Below are 16,291 nucleotides of genomic sequence, written 5' to 3'. Positions count from 1 at the left end.
TAAGATTACTTGATGTAATCCTTTAGCAGACACTTCTTCTAGGCTCGTAGCCATACCACAGGGTTAGGCAAAATAAAATCTACAGGAGGTTAGAAGGTTCATTATTTCTAACTTCTGTTTACTGTGGAGGAAAACTCCTGATTCTAACACGCTCTATAATGCGTAAATGAATCCTCCTTCTTCCGTAATCAGTCACACATTACACTAATTACCTTATGCAAAGAAAACATGTAAACGTCATATATACTAAGGCGAGTGTCTACCGAAAGTTCCGGTAGCCTCACCTTACCATGCAGACAACAAAGTCTGAAACTAGGCTAACTAGCTTCAGACATCAAATGCAATGAAATTTACGATAGCGTATGCCTAGCCACAAATCCAAGTTAATCGAAAGAATAATTAGGATACTTAAGTGGCTAATGAAGTTTCAAAATCCTAGCGGGGAGGTCTGTAAACAGTTGTTTACCGACCGGCGACAGAAAAAAAATATGAGTAGAAAATGGGAATAGTTCCTGGATATTCCGCCTCCCAGCAGGCGGGTAAATGGGTGACTACCACCATTGCGCCAGGCCCACTGCGTGTGCCGCGAATTTTTAAATTCTGTCGGACTTCAGAAAATACAGCTATATATATATCTGTCAGGTAAGTTTCATGAACAAAATGTAATTTAGTAGTTTACCTTTTGTAGACTGTTGAGGTGTAATTGTAAGATAATAATTTGAAATTGATTAGATCACTTGTTTTAAAGATTTAATTTTTATATAGAATATCATATATGAGTGTTAAATGTAAGAAAGATTCTAGATACTATCTGGTGGTGTTAATATTCATAATGTTTTATAGAGACTTTCGGTTGATTCTGAATCCACGGCATGGGTTGTTGCATCCCGAATTTGAAGCTTACTCAGTTGATGGGGCTGGTAATGAAAAAGCAATTGATATTGGTAAGTTAAACTTTATCTTTGGTAAGGTTGCTATATTTTTAATTATATTTGCAAGGAAGGTATGATTAAGGAAGATTATAAACCTTTTTTATTCTGTTAGCAGTTCATATTTGTATTCATGGATATACATTTGTGATATTCATCTTCATTTTGAAAAGTATAAAGCTAGTGAAGAGGGTGATATTCATCTTCATTTTGAAAAGTATAAAGACAAGTGAAGAGGTACACAGGTATTGGAGATACCGTTGTCTAGTAAAAAACATGTTAAAGAGTGGTAAGTTTATCACTGCTGTTCAGCAAGCTATCTCTTAGATGAGTCAAAAGTTCTGTTGATATTGTTATTGTTACATTTTTCTGTTTAATGTTTCTTAAAACAGGAATTAACTTGTTTTGTAATTCATAACAGATCTAGAGAACTTCTATGAAGGCTATGTTGATGGTGAGATAGCCTCAGACGTTTCTGCTCACATGGAGGATGGACTTATGACTGCAACAATAACCACACCAGAAGATGTCTTTTATGTTGAGGTGGGAAGTTTGTTTCACAACCCTTGATTTGGCTGTGATGTGGGTTATGGGGTTGCTAAAGTGCAAGGGTAAATATTTGTATGAAGGTTGGAACCTTTTCAGTGAAAGAAATTGCAAAATAGGATTGATGTATAGACATATAATGCGCCCTCATTTTGAAAGAGGTTCTGCCTCGTATAGTTTGAAACCACCAGTATGGGATTTACCCATGATATAATCTTTTAAGTGAGCCTTAGGAGCGTTAAGAAAATGACTTGAAGGACTGGTTAAACTGTTTAATAAGAATAGTCTATGAGGGATTGTTAATCTAAAATCCAAGACACAAGTACCAAATCATGGTAAGCTGTAAAGTAGTACTTTCCACCAGCTCTTTTTGCCAGGTCTGCAAGAATTTGAACCCAAAGAGCAAATTGTTTAGTGGGCTATTGCATCTACATATTAGCAATGATGTCAGTCTCATGGTAATGCCCAAGTCTCACCAGATTTAGTATCTTGACAGTTGAAACTTGTTTAGTGTTTTTTATATATTGTATCTTGTATATGTGCATGTAAATGCTATAGCTGTTAATTCGTTATGGTATAAGTGGTCTTACTTCCTCCATAATTTTCTGCTTACCTTGGCAGCCATCCTGGAGGCATCTGTCTGATGCTAAGAATGAGTCCATGATAGCATATCGAGGGTCAGATGTGAAGCTTAGTTGGGAAGATCATCCCCCAAACTTCAAAGGTCAAAAAATATGTGATTATGTAAAAGTGGAAAATGAAACACAAGGTGAGGAAATAATTGCAGTTAGTTTAACTTATATAAGAACTGAGCACTTTTATTTCTAGAATTTTTTTTATTCATAATTATAGTTTTATATGAAAATGATGCTACAAAGTTTAGCATTATAAAGTCACATTGAAAGAAATTATGCGGTATGGGTCATGGTATTATTATCATTCAGACAACCATTATCCATGATGTAGAAAACCGAGTCCAAATCAGGTTAAAAGCAATTATGGTTACATAATTAGAAGTATATTGATTGTACTGAAAGCATTGTATTTCAGAGAGTGATGAAACAGAAGAAGAATGGATTGAAAACAATGGAGTATCTGTTGAGATGGGCATGTTTTCTGAAGAGGTTTTTGATGAAGCTCCAAGAAGCAGAGTTAGACGACAGCAAGCAGATGATTCTGAGGAAGATATAGTCAAGTCACGCTGCACCTTGCTATTGATTGCTGATTATCATTTCTTTCGTGAGATGGGTGGTTCTAATTACAAAGCCACCATTAACTACATTGTAAGTGTACATTATGGACAAACCTTATACTGGAATTAATTGTTACTGAAACTATTCAGATGGACACAGTTTTGAGGAGTGGGTGAAAAGAGTCTCCTAACAAAATTTATGTTTTCCGTGCAAAATGTATTTCTTTTTTTCATTTAGATGTTATGTAAGCCTCAAGAAACGTTTCCTTGTTACAGTTATTTTACTCACATTGTGACAGTAATCTTTATGATTCCAGATCAGTCTAATTGACCGTGTTGATAAGATTTTTGAAAATACTGTGTGGAGTGACTCAACAGACAAAGGGGGTTTCTCAGATATGGGGTTTGTTGTCAAGAAGATACTTGTTCATCAGGAGCCAACACCAGTCACTTCTAACCAGTTGCATTACAACATGGAGGCAGATCACTGGGATGTCCGTAAACTCTTAGAGGTAGGATGCTTCGTGACTTTTAATGTTAAATGATTTTACAACCATTACATTTTGAGTATCCTTGTAAATATAGCATACGCCTGTGTTTTATGCTTGGACCCAGCTTTATATTTGTCAGTTATCTGTTTTGGAAGAGGTTGTATTATATCATTTTATTTTGAGGTAAACTGCCTGAGACCTTTCATTGGAAGTAATTTTAACATTGGTTCTGGGACTTTTAGATGAAATAGTTATAACTGTGGGGATCATTACATATTTGCTCTTAAAATTTATATCTCTTTAGTATGAGATTAACCTAATTTGTTATCTATATAAAGTTCTGTTTTGTATGTAACCAGTTAACTGTTATTTGCTTGTCAGTTAAATTTACATGGATGAGTAAGAGGTTCTCAGTGTTGAGAAATCATTACAATACTAAATGGAAAGAGAAGGGGGCTAGAAAATCCTGTAATGATAGACACATGGACTGTCAAGCAGGAACTGAGTGAGCCGTAAGAAAGAGAGTAATTGGACTGCGAATGTTATCAAGCAGTTGTTCCGATACGTGATACAAACCATCGGTCCTTTAACATAGGAAGTAGCTAGCGGCAGCTGGAACGGTCGTAAGCTTCGAACAGGGGAGGAACGGTAGTTAACTGTTTGTCCGACAGTCGCGCGCCGCGCGACTGGGAGGTAAACATCACTTTTGCTTTCGGCCGCGGGTGTGAAGGACGTGTTTCGTCATCGCTCTCTGCCCGCTTCATCGTCGTATGCTTTGTTTATATTGTGTTTTCTACTAATGGTTTTTTTTGTTTGACTTGAAAATGAAACTGTAAGTACACTGTTTTCATTTTCATTACTTAATTATGAACCAACATGGATATCGCCGTAGATGCTGGTGATTTCCTCTCTTTTCATGAATTGAACCCTTGAATTAATGTCTCGGTGCCAAAGGCGGGCGCGCTCGCGCGAGTCATGTATTTTGGGCGAAAGTGTGTAATTGAAAAATGTAAGTACTTTTTCATTATATTTTTGCCCTGTGCGTTCGTTACCGAGAGCGTGATTGCGCTCGGCACGAGCCTTTTATTTTGTATGATAAATGCAATGAAAGTGGATTCGCAATGCAGTATTCTTTCATTTTCATTTATTTATTTGCATAAAATTAATTAGATCAATTTTCGCTCTTACCCGGGAATTGATCCTTACGATTATTTTCTGTGAAAGTGAAATCGCAAGTGCAGTATTCTGTTTCATTTTTCATATATATTTATGATAGCATCATATTATTTGGATCAAGTTTCCGTTCTTACCCGGGAGTTGATCTTTTCCCCTTTAAGTTCTATGAAGTGAATCGCAAGGGCAGTGTTCTGTTTCATTTTCATATTACTTTTCACTGCTGTGCGGGGGTAGGGGAAGCGAGGTCTGCCAGGAAGTCGTCGGAAAGCTCTCCCGCGACTCCCTTGGTATCCGATTCTTCGTCTTCCTTCCTGCCCCCCGCTCAGCTTCCTCGTTGTATTTTGTATTTGGGGTCTTCCTTGCGTTCGGGGTGGGGCATGTCTTCCCCCCGTGCGTGAGGGAACCCCTCTTACTAATCTATCTATGCTACCGCAGGTGCTACATCCGTGGGAGACGACCTTGGACAGGTATGGACCACCGCAGCGGCAGGGCGTGCCTAGCATCCACGAGCTGCTGCAGCGTCTAGCGAGGTCTGGGGGCGGTCTCCACTACTACCACGGTCCGCTTATGCTGCTCCCCCCCCTCCTGGTCTACACTCCCCATGCTATGTCGGTGACGCCGTCTGCCGCCGTACTGAGGGGTGTTGCCGCCGCCGCCTGTTTTCTGTTTTCTCGTGTTGCCTGCCCCAGACTTCCGCTGTTCCAGCAGCTCGCCCCTGGACCGGCTGCCAGTACCCAGGTTCCCGCTGGCTGCCGATGATTCTACGAGGCGATCGCTGGGCCTGCCGTACCTGCCGCTGATGTGATTCCCGCTGTTGGCTTGGCTGTCCCTTCTGGGTCTACCGCTGCCAGCTGTTCCTGCCGCTCCTGAGCTGGTTGCTGTTCCTGTCGCTCCTGGTTCCTGAGCCTGTCCATGCTGGTCCTGCCCACGGTGTGTCTTCCCCAGTCCCAGGTCCTTCCGGACAGGTGCAGTCGGGCTGTGTTGCTTCGGCAATAGCCCCGGCTCCGGCCTGGATGGGAGGACCTGGCACCGACTGTCCTGCGTGAGCTGACGAGGAAGAGGAAGAAGAGGAAGCTGTCATCTTCGTCTTCATCGTCTGCTGCTGCCTCTTTCCCCTTCGGAGCTTCTAAGGCCCATAAGCCGAAGAAGAAGAAGGCTGCCTTCCCCCCGAAGAAGTCTCCTTCGGGAACTTCTAAGGGCCCGTCCCACCCCGGTGGGACGGGTCCACTGCTGGTCCTCCTGCTACCTTCGGGAGCGGAGCCGTCTCCCCTTCCGTAAGGAAGAGATAGACGGGGACCAGAGGGAGTATCGGTTAGCTCTGGTACTTCCTCGCCTGGTGCTAGCGGCGATGCCACTACGCCAGGTTCCGGGCTCGTCCCCCTCTCGTTCGCGAGAGATCCCGAGTGTACGTTCTCCCTCGGGGAGACCGTGCAGCCAAGTTTCGGCGCCAGAGTTCGCTCGGCGCCAAGAACGCGGCACGGAGCAGAAGGCTGGTGAGAGCCGCTCAGGTGACTCTCGCCAGGCCAGCGGCCGCCTCTTGCAGCGACCAGCTGGTAACCCGGGTTTTCCCCCCCTAAGAAGGCTCCTTCGGGACCTTCTAAGGGCCCGTCTCGCTCCGGCGATTCGGGGAGCTCTTCTGCTGGTCCTCCTGCTCCCTTCTGGAACAGGGCCCGTCTCTTCTTCTACCAAGAAGAAGACGGGGACCCGAGTAGGAGTACCATCTTCGGGCCTGGCACATTCCTCGCCTGGTTCTAGCGGTTTCTTGCGTGCCTAAACCAGGATCCGCCTCGGCTTCTCGTTAGCGAGAAGTACCGAGTGGACGGTCTCCCGCGGGAGACCGTCCAGCCAAAGTCTTGACGCCCGAGCTCGCTCGCCGTCAAGACCGAAGCGCGGAGCAGAAGACTGGCGAGAGTCGTGCAGACGACTCTCGCCAGGCCAGTGGACGCTCTCGCAGCGACCAGCTGGCTGCTCGGGTTTGACGTGACGGTCGCTGACCAGCCACGGGTTGAGGCGAGGTAAGGGGGTCCCCGCGGCCGTCGGTACCAGCGGCTCGACCGCCGAGAGGACGCTCGCCGGTCTCACCGCGACAGCGAGCCTAGCAGGTCACCTGACCGCGGCTCCCATCGGGACCGGGCGCGGAGACGGTAACCAGCAACAGCTTGCCTGACGCTAGAGATCAGCGTCGACGTTCTCAGCCGAGCCTCTCCGCCCCATGGCGAGCGGCAAGGCTAGGCCTGCTGCTCGATCGCCACCGCGGGTTGACGATCAGCAGCAGCCCTCCAAGCACGCTGGTCCTGCCAGCGAGCTAGGGGGGAGCGTCAGGTCTGCCTCTCCTGTACCTTCAACCTCCTCGGGCTACACCGGAGGAGCGAGGTACCTATGAGTGATCGCGAGAGGTGCGCCGCTCGCGATCCCGCTATGACGCCGTATGGACCAGGCGGGGGTGGTTTCTAGGACCCGACCAGGACATACGCGGTAAGTAGCTGGAGGCGACCGTCAGGGGTCTGCCGCTGTTCCTCCTTCTGAAGGAGGAGTATCTCGGGATCTGTTCTTGTTGGAGGACTGGACGGTCCTACTCCGCAAGACGCGGTTACTCCCGAGATACAGAGGAATTTTGCAGAAGTCATTAAGCTGATTCGTCAGCATAATGACCTTGCGGAAGGATTGCCGCTCCCACCAGCAGAGCCACGTCTCGGCTCGAGTCGTTTTGGGGCCCGAGAGGGAACCCAAACCGACGGTGGGTCTGCCGCGATCGGAGCTTGCCGTTCTGTCTCGAACCAGTCTCTCTCGTCTCCGGACAAGAAGGCTCTCTCAGTTCTGGCCGGTCGAAAGCTACTTCCACCTCCTCTACTGCGACAGCGGCGTTTCTACGTGTCTTCGGACACCGTATTTAAATACTCCTTCGGTCCTCCTGAGAGGTTTCGACCTCGACAGGACTGGAATGAGTCGGAGGACGGTATCGGCTCTCTCCTGTCAGGTGTCGATCAGCCCCACCCAGACGACGTTCACAGTGGCGGCAGACCCTTACCTACAGTGAGAGTTCGTAACCCTCCGCGGGAAAACGTTTTTCTCCTGACGATACGTTTTCCCAGACTCTGAGGCCATCGCCGCAAGGCGATGGCTGTTCCTACTCTTCTCCAACTGCTAGTTGTTCCGAACGGCATACAAACTCGGTCCTTTTACAATAGGAAGGTACTAGCGGCAGCTGGATAGGTCGTAAGCTTTCGAACAAGGGGTTCGGTAGTTAACTGCTTGTCCCGACAGGCGCGCGCGCGCGACTGGTAGGTAAACAAATCACTTTTTGCTTTCGGCCTGCTGGCGTGTGGACGTGTATCATCGCTCTCTGCCCGCTTTATCGTCGTTGCTTTCGCATGGTTGTGTTTTTCTTTTTCTATTTATCTAGTGAAACTGAATTGTAAGTACAATCATTTCTTATTTATTTCCATTGAATTCAATTGTGAATTAAAGGATCTTGGTTTCACCACGCCCCTCCGATTACCCGAGTGCCGGGACTGAAGGGCGTAAGTGCGGGAATTCATTTTCCCAGAAATGATCCTCGTATTGTGTATGCTCGGGTTGCCCGAGGGCGGGAGAGCGCTCGCTCCCGAGCGTATATTTTGGGTTGGAAATGTGTAGATGAAAATCGTAAGTAAGTGCTCTTTTCATTTATATTTTTTTGACCGTATGCTCGTTGCCGAGCGAATGCGCTCGGCACGGAAACTTATTCTGTATGGAAGTGGAATCGCAAGTACAGTATTCTTTTCATTTTCATATATTTATTTTGATTGTAGCAATACTCATTTTGGATCAGTTTCCGAGCTTACCCAGAAATTGATCTTTTCCCCTTTTTATTTGAATGAAGTGAAATCGCAAGTGCAGTTCTTTTTCTTAATTTTCATATTTTATTGAGATTGCATTGTTGTTTTACTGGGATCAATGTTTCCGCTATTTACCGGGAATTGATCCTTCCCCTTTTTATTTGTATGAAGTGAAATCGCAAGCGCAGTATTCTCAGATTCTTCAGTGCATATATATATTGATTGCATCAATTCATTATGGATCAAGGTTTCCATAAACCTTGATCCCATAAAGGTAAGGAATGGCATTCCTTTTACCCTTGCGCTCTGGTACCGAGGGCGCAAATGCGCTCGATCCGAGCCCTTATTCATTGTGAAGTGAATCGTAATGCAAGATTCTTTTCATTTTATTCTTTTTATTATTGATTGCATCAATATTTATTTGGTTCAAGTTCCGCTCAGTCAGGGAATTGATCCTTATGCCCTTGCATTCGGGCCGATGGCACGATTGCTCTCGGGTGGGCTTATTATTATTGTTGGGTACATGGTGCTGTGCGGGGGGTGGGGGTGGGGAACGAGAACCCCCCCCCCCCCCCCCCCGCTCAGCTCCCACAGATGGCCCTTCCCCTTTTGGGGGGGGGGAGGTTATCGGCGTTCTTCTCCTCGCCCGATCCGTCGAGCGCGGGGGAGGGCGCTCGGTGCCCGATGTACAATTGTATTCGGGGTATTCCACTTCGTTCGGAGAGGCTCATTCCCCCCACCCCCCCGCGCGAGGGACTTCCCCCCCACTAATCGCTACTACTGTTATTTCCGCAGGTGCTACTGCCCACGAGGGTGGACCTTGGTGAGGTATGGGCGTCCTTACCATTTGCAGGGCGTGCTAGTGTTCCAGGGGCTGCGGTTCTATGTCTGGGCCTACTGCGGTCACCCATGGAGTGGTGACCACGCTCCAGGTGACGACGTCCCTCCTCACCTGGTGTAATCACCTCACGTGGTAACAGTCTTGCCTACAGCCGCTGTGAAGTTGCCGTTCGCCGTACCGAGAGGGGGGCGTGCCGCCGCCGCTCGTGGTTGCCGCGCTGCAGCGACCACACTTCCGCTGCCCTAGAGATCGCCCCTGGACCTGCCGCCGGTACCAGGATGTTGCTGGCTGCTGCTACCACTTCCTGTGTTTTTTCCCCGTGCTGCCTGCCGTACCTGCCGATTCTGGGCTGACTGTCCATGCAGTTGCTGCGCTGGCTGTCCCTGCCGTTGCTCGCGCTGGCTGTCCCTGCCGTTGCTGCGCTGGGCGGTCCTACCGATGCTGTGCTGGCTGTGCCTGCTGTTCCTGAGATGCCCATACCTGCTGATGTCGTCCCTGTTTCGTGGTGGTACTACCCCAGACTTTGGTCTGTCTGTACAGGTGCGTCCGGGCCCTGTAGCTTCGGCTACAGCAGCCCCGGCTCCGCCTGGATAGCAGATCTTACGTCTGTCCTGAGGAAGCTGACGAAGAAGAGGAGGAAGGTGTCGTCGTCGTCGTCTTCATCTTCTTCATCGTCGTCGGCTGCCGCCTCTTCCCCTTCGACTTCTAAGGCTTCACAGCCGAGGAAGAAGAGTTCCTCATCCTCCTAAGAAAGTCTCCCCCTCGGGACTTCTCGGACCCCGTCTCACCTCGGTGGGACAGGGAGGGTTCCTTCCCGCTGATCCTCTGCTCCTTAGGGAGCGGGGCCCGTCTCTTCTTCCGCAAGGAAGAAGACTACGGGGACCAGAGGCGGGGTACCGGCTAACACCGGTACTTCCTCGCCTGTGTCAGTGGTTCTGCCACTGCATCAGGGTCCGTCTCGGCCTCTCGTTCGCGGGAGGTACCGAGTGTACGGTCGCCTACCAGCGACCGTGCAGCCAGGAACCAGACCTCTGAGTCCGCTCAGCGTCAGGTTCACGGCACGGGGCGGAAGACTGGTGACAGCCGCTCACGCGACTCTCACCAGACCAGCTCTCACTCTCGCGGCGAACAAGTGGCTACCCGGGGGACGTGACGGTCACGAACCGGCCCACGGCTGAGGCTGGGAAGAGGTCCTCCTCCGTTCGCCGGTGCCAGCCACGGCTGGAAAACCACCGACGTGACGTGCCGTGAGGACAAGCACCCGGTCTCACTGTGACAGTGGAGCCTGCAGGTCGCCTGACCGTCGCTCTCACAGAGAGCGATCGGGTATGGCAACCAGCACCAAGCTCCTTCTGACACTCGAGATCGGGGCCGCTGGTGCTCAGTCCAGCCGTTCTCCACAGCGAGACGGTGCGACCAGGCCTGCAGCTCGATCGCCACCACTGGTTGACGATCGCCTGTAGCCCTCCAAGCCCTGCTGGTTCTGCCAGCGAGGAACGAGGGAGCGTCAGGTCTGCCTCCTTCCCCCGTACCTTCCAACCTCCCCTCGGGTTACATAAGAGTGACCGGGAGGAGCGAGGTAATTGAGGAGGGTGATCGTAGGGGGGTGCGCCCCTCACGATCCCACCACGACGCCCTACGTGCCAGGGCACGGTTTATTGGACGCCGGCCCAGGAGCGTCAGCGCAAGTGGATGGGGAAACGACGAGAGGGCTGTCGCTGTTTCCCCCTTCTTAGGGAGGAAGGTTCTCGGAATATGCTCTTGTTCGAAGGGCTTAACGGTCCCCACTCTGCAAGATGCTGTGACTTCTGAGATCCAGAGGAACTTTGCCGAGGTTATGGCGCTGATTCGTCAGCACAGAACGACCTCGGGGAAGGATCGCCGCTCCCACCAGCAGAGCCACGTCTCGGCTCGAGTCATTTTGGGGCCCGAGAGGGAACCCAAATCGACGGTGGGTCTGCCGCGATCGGAGCTTGCCGACTGTGTTGAAACCAAGTAGTCCTCTCGTCTCCGGACAAGAAGGCTCTCTCAGTTCTGGCCGGTCGAACAAGCTACTTCACCTCCTTACTGCGACAGAGGCGTTTCTACCGTGTCTTCGGACACCGTATTTGAATACCCCTTCGGTCCTCCTGAGAGGTTTCGACCTCGACGAGGACTGGAATGAGTCGGGAGGACGGTATCGGCTCTCTCCTGTCAGGTGTCGATCAGCCCCACCCAGACGACGTTCACAGTGGCGGCAGATCCTTACCTACAGTATGAGTTCGTAACCCTCCTCGGGAAAACGTTTTCCCTCCTGACGATACGTTTTCCCAGGCTCTGAGAGGCCATCGCCGTAAGGCGATGGCTGCTCCCTTTTCTTCTCCAACTGCTAGTTCCGCTGGGAAGGCGAGCCAGTATCCATTCCTCCCCCATTCCCTCTCTCCTTACGGCTACGAGGGAAAGGGGAGGGATCCTACAGAGATTTCTCTGTAAGATCCCACGTTAGGGACTGCGCTACCGGGGGGACCTTCGGGTCCTACCTGACGTAAGCCCCGGTCGTTGAGGAGGGATCCTGCCCCTTTCTCGATTTCTGGGAATCGACGAGGACCACCAGCCGATATCGTTTGACGAATTCGGTGGGGGTTTTGCAGAGTGCTTAGAATTCTTACGGAATTTTCTAGCGCACTCCAGAGTGTTCGAGTTTTTTACGATCTCCAAACACTTAGGCGAGACCACGGTCCAAAGTGAGCGAGAATCCCCGATAATTGTTACACGATAATCGGGAACCTCGCTTATGCTCGAATTCCTGTAATTTCTAGCATTTGGAAGAAGACTGCTGCTGAAAGAAGAGTACTCACAGTAGGCGATTAACCTGGAATAGAGAAGAACGGACGGGAACTTCCAGTTTGGCTTGAACTATCGTCTTCGGTATTCTGTTCACCATTGAAGCTTTCCTTTGGGAAAGACTTCTCCTTCACTCTCTTGACTAGAGAACGAAGGCGGTCGATCTCCAATCCTTATTCTCATTCCTCGAGGGGAAAAGAATTTAGGATGGAGGTCGTTGTACAGAACCTACAAATAATACTAAGTATATTACCCTCGCGACATGATTCTTGTAACAGTTGAATTGTCCGGGGGGCGGGGGTAGGCGCATACCGTAGTTAACTCTACGGTTTGTGACCGAGACGAATTGTATCTTAATTGAACTGCAACTCGGGGTTGCCTGCAACCTCCCAGCAGTTATCAGTTTCGATTTTAGATACTTGGTATTGTCATGACAACACCAAATCAGCTTTTGTATTTACCGAAATCCGTTTCGTTTAAATATATTGCTCGAGCGTATTCTTTATGCTCGATGGTTCTAGCCGAACGCATTCCTTCGTGGAATAATGGATTAACTGGCAACTCAGGATGACGAGTCACCGAGAGCTACTGCGTATTGAACTGCCTGATAGCGGCTCAGTATCAGCTAGGTCTCGGAGATGGACGGTCGGTTACGTCTCTCTCTCCCCTGGTTTGATTGACTACCGAACCGTATCTCTGCCCAACAATCATGGACTTAGGTCTGCTGATTAACGGGGATTCTCGCAATAATGAAGGACCATCTACTGCTGTGACGCTCGATTTCATCGCCTTCGACATTGCGAGAATTTTCAACAGAGATATCTCTTGGACTCTTTCTCTTTCTGTTTACCGCACGGTAACAGAAGTCTGTACTAGTCAACCGCTGCATCGCACCGCGATAATGCGAATGATTTTTGCAGACATCTGAGTTTGTCTTCAAAATATCTCGTATTCGTAGGTGTGCAATTATTCATTGCTCGCCCCGAATTAAACAGATATGTCAGAAGACATCGCCTACTCTCCGACCTGACAGCTTCTACTTCCAAATGTTCAAGCCCATGAGAAGCAGTTCTTCATGCAGTATTTCCCTGTCTTCATTACTGAAAAGCGCTCCGCTTTTATTGCAACTACGATCCTCACGGACAGCAATGAATAGCGGTTAGCGTTCTCAGTCTTTGTAGCACAGGTGCAGAATCTTGAGAATCCTCTCTCGGTTCAGCTGCGAAGACGTAGGTTGCATTTTCTGTACACCTTCGTCTTCAACGACACATAGTGTTGTTTCTCCTTAGCCGAGAATCAACTATACTATGAGATATCTTGCCATCAAGGACCTCGGTCTTAGAAGGCAATTGACTTTCGCCTGTTGGGCACATGCCTTAAGAGAGTCATCACCTTGCCTTCTGGCATCGGTGACGAACAAATTATTTGTTTAGTCTCTTGGCAGAACCCTTTTAAGGCGAAGGTCACGTGACTTGCTCGGGTGCTTGGACAACTTGCCTCCTACCGAACGCAGTCAGTCGGCAGCTGTCAGAGCGCCCAAGTCTGTTTACGAACTTCGCTGTGGACTTAGTTCGGTTGTTCCATAACAATCTTTTCTTCGTCCTAACGGCTTGTCACAGTACCCATACCATCGACACCCACCATTGAGTGTCGGTGTCCTATCCACTACCGAGAACAACAACTTCGCTGCAGACGGATAGACCAGTATGGGTACAGGACATCACCGAAGTCGAGAAGAGGGATAGGTCATACGACCATTCCCTTCTTTTCCTCTGAGGTAATTGCATGACTTTTCCTGTGAAGTCAAGCATCCAGGGGATGGGATTCGTGACGCTCGATTTCGTACCGAATTCGTAGCGAAGGACTCTGAACCTTCGGTTCCTGACGATCGGTTAGAGTCCTTCACAATCCCCTCCCTAATGGACTTCACCGCCTTCGATGCGAAGGAGATGCTGCTTTGTCCTGTGAAAGCGCGACCGCGCTTTCTGAAGAAACTCGACATCCCAGGATGAGTGTTCAAGACTCTTCGTCAGCACCCAAGATGACCTAGAAGTACACTCCCTCGAGTTACACAAGAACTTCTCCATGGCGCAGGTACTGAAGGCAGGGGTCTGGTACAACCAGACCACCGGCACCTCCTTCTACCTTTGGATATTGCCCACAGGTCCTTGGAACGTTTTCCTTAGGACATGTGGTGGCTGCTCAACACGTTGTCTACCTAACCCAGACCCTAGCAGGCTGAACAGCATCGAGTCCTGGTGTGACTGTAAGAATAGATAAGTGAATGAGAGAGTGACTGGCTTCTCTTCCTATCTTTTTCTCCCCCACCCCCTCACCTGTGGGTAGAGGGATACGGTCATCACCTTGCTGGATAAGGACGAGATGCCGGTGAGCTACTCGACAGAGCCCCATCCTATCCCTTTCACTAGGGATGGGAGCGAATATCCACCACTTCCTCCTACAATGGGGGGAAGTGGATGCCAACAAGAGACAAACCATAACTTTATGTTGCCTCTTGCAAATAGGAACTTGTTCTTGTTTGCTGGTACGAAGAGATACGCTTGCCTCTCTCTTAGTACTTGGTCCAGAGGTCTGACCATTGATCTGCGGTGCACACCCCGATCAATCGGACAGCAGGCTTGATCCCTCCCTCGCTCTTACGACCAGGGAGGCATTCCAAGGTTGGGCGAACACCAGTCTGTTCACAAAAGACTCAGATTCCTCCCACCAAGAAGTGAGTCTTCCTATTGTAAAAGACCGAAGGTTTGTATGCCGTGTCGGAACAAATGACAATTTGTCCAAAATTGCATTTTTCCTAACTATACAAACCTGAGGTCCTTTTACACATAGCCCCACCTCATGCCACCCCTCACTCTGCAGTTTTTGCTTGGGCCAAAAGCAAAAGTGATTTGTTTACCTACCAGTCGCGCTGCGCGCGCCTGTCGGACAAGCAGTTAACTACCGAACCCCTTGTTCGAAAGCTTACGACCTATCCAGCTGCCGCTAGTACCTTCCTATTGTAAAAGGACCTCAAGGTTTTGTATAGTTAGGAAAAATGCAATTTTGGACAAATTGTCATTTCCACTGGGAAGGCGAGCGAGTATCCAATTCCTCCCCCATTCCCTCTCTCCTTACTGCTACGAGGGAAAGGGTAGGGATCCTACAGAGATTTCTCTGTAGGATCCCACGTTCGGGACTGCGCTACCGGGGGGGGACCTTCGGGGTCCCTACCTGAACTAAGCCCCGGTCGTTGAGGAGGAATCCTGCCCCATTCTCGATTTCTACGGGAATCGAGAGGACCACCAGCCGATATCGTTTGACGAATTCGGTGGGGATTTCGCAGACTGCTTAGAATTCTACGGAATTTCTAGCGCATTCAGTGTGTTCGAGTTTTTTTACGATCTCCAAACACTTACGCGAGACCACGGTCCAAAGTGAGCGAGACGAGAATCCCCGATATGTTACACGATAATCGGAACCATCGCCTATGCTCGAATTCCTGGAATTTCTAGCATTGGGAAGAAGACTGCTGCTGAAAGAAACTATCTCACAGTAGGCGACCAACCTGGAATAGAGAAGATCGGACGGGAATATCCAGTTTGGCTTGAACTATCGTCTTAGTATTCTGTTCACCATTGAAGCTTTCCTTCGAGGAAGACTTCTCCTTCACTCTCTTTGATAGAGATCGAAGGTGGTCGATCTCCAATCCTTATTTTGTTTCTTGAAGGAAGAATTTAGGATGGAGATCGTTGTTCAGAATCCTACAAATATACTACGTATATTAACCTCGCGACATGATTCTACTAAGCAGTTGAATTGTCCGAGGGGTAGGCGCATATCCTAGTTAATCTACGGATTGCGACTTATAAGAGAAGTATTCTAATTGAACTGCAACCGGGGTTGCCTGCAACCTCCCAGGAGTTTCAGTTTCAATTTTATATACTTATGGTTTTGTCACGACAACACCATTTAAGCTTTTATATTTACCGAAATTCGTTTCGCCTAAATATAATTGCTCGAGCATATCTTTTATGCTCGGTAGTTCTAGCCGAACGCATTCCTTCGTGGAATAATGGATTACCTGGCAACTCAGGATGACGAGTCAGCGAGAGCTCAGGCTCAACTACTGCGTATTGAACTGCCTGATAGCAGCTCAGTATCAGCTGGGCCTCCGAGATGCACGGTCATGTATGTCTCTCTCTCCCCTGCTTTGATTGACTACCTAACCGTATCTCTGCCCAACAATCATGGACTTAGGTCTCTGATTAACGGGGATTCTCGCAATAATGAAGGACCATCTACTGCTGTGACGCTAGATTCCATCGCCTTCGAAATTGCGAGAATTTTCAACAGAGATATCTCTTGGGACTTTTCATCTTTCTGTTTACCGCACGGTAACAGAAGTCTTTGTAACAAGTCTCCCGCTGCATCGCACTGCGATAATGCGAATGATTTTGCAGACATCAAGTTTGTCT

The 16,291-nt window shown here is 48.9% G+C and overlaps 1 protein-coding gene across 1 annotated transcript in view; it reads left to right on the top strand.

The window, feature by feature from the left end:
• Positions 1 to 843: 843 nt before the first annotated feature.
• The window catches only part of LOC135204237 (ADAM 17-like protease), a gene marked incomplete at its 5' end in the record, with an annotated part of 78,169 nt that continues 62,721 nt past the window's right edge, over positions 844 to 16,291 (top strand). The window contains 5 exon segments of the mRNA XM_064234347.1: positions 844 to 944; positions 1,351 to 1,472; positions 2,097 to 2,244; positions 2,526 to 2,758; positions 2,985 to 3,179. Of these exon segments, the coding sequence (XP_064090417.1) occupies positions 844 to 944; positions 1,351 to 1,472; positions 2,097 to 2,244; positions 2,526 to 2,758; positions 2,985 to 3,179 (799 nt within the window).

This window comes from Macrobrachium nipponense, chromosome 44, assembly GCF_015104395.2.
Source record: "Macrobrachium nipponense isolate FS-2020 chromosome 44, ASM1510439v2, whole genome shotgun sequence".
Classification (NCBI taxonomy): Eukaryota; Metazoa; Arthropoda; class Malacostraca; order Decapoda; family Palaemonidae; genus Macrobrachium; species Macrobrachium nipponense.
Note: the sequence above shows the minus strand (reverse complement) of the source record. Positions and strands in the feature narration are given on the sequence as shown.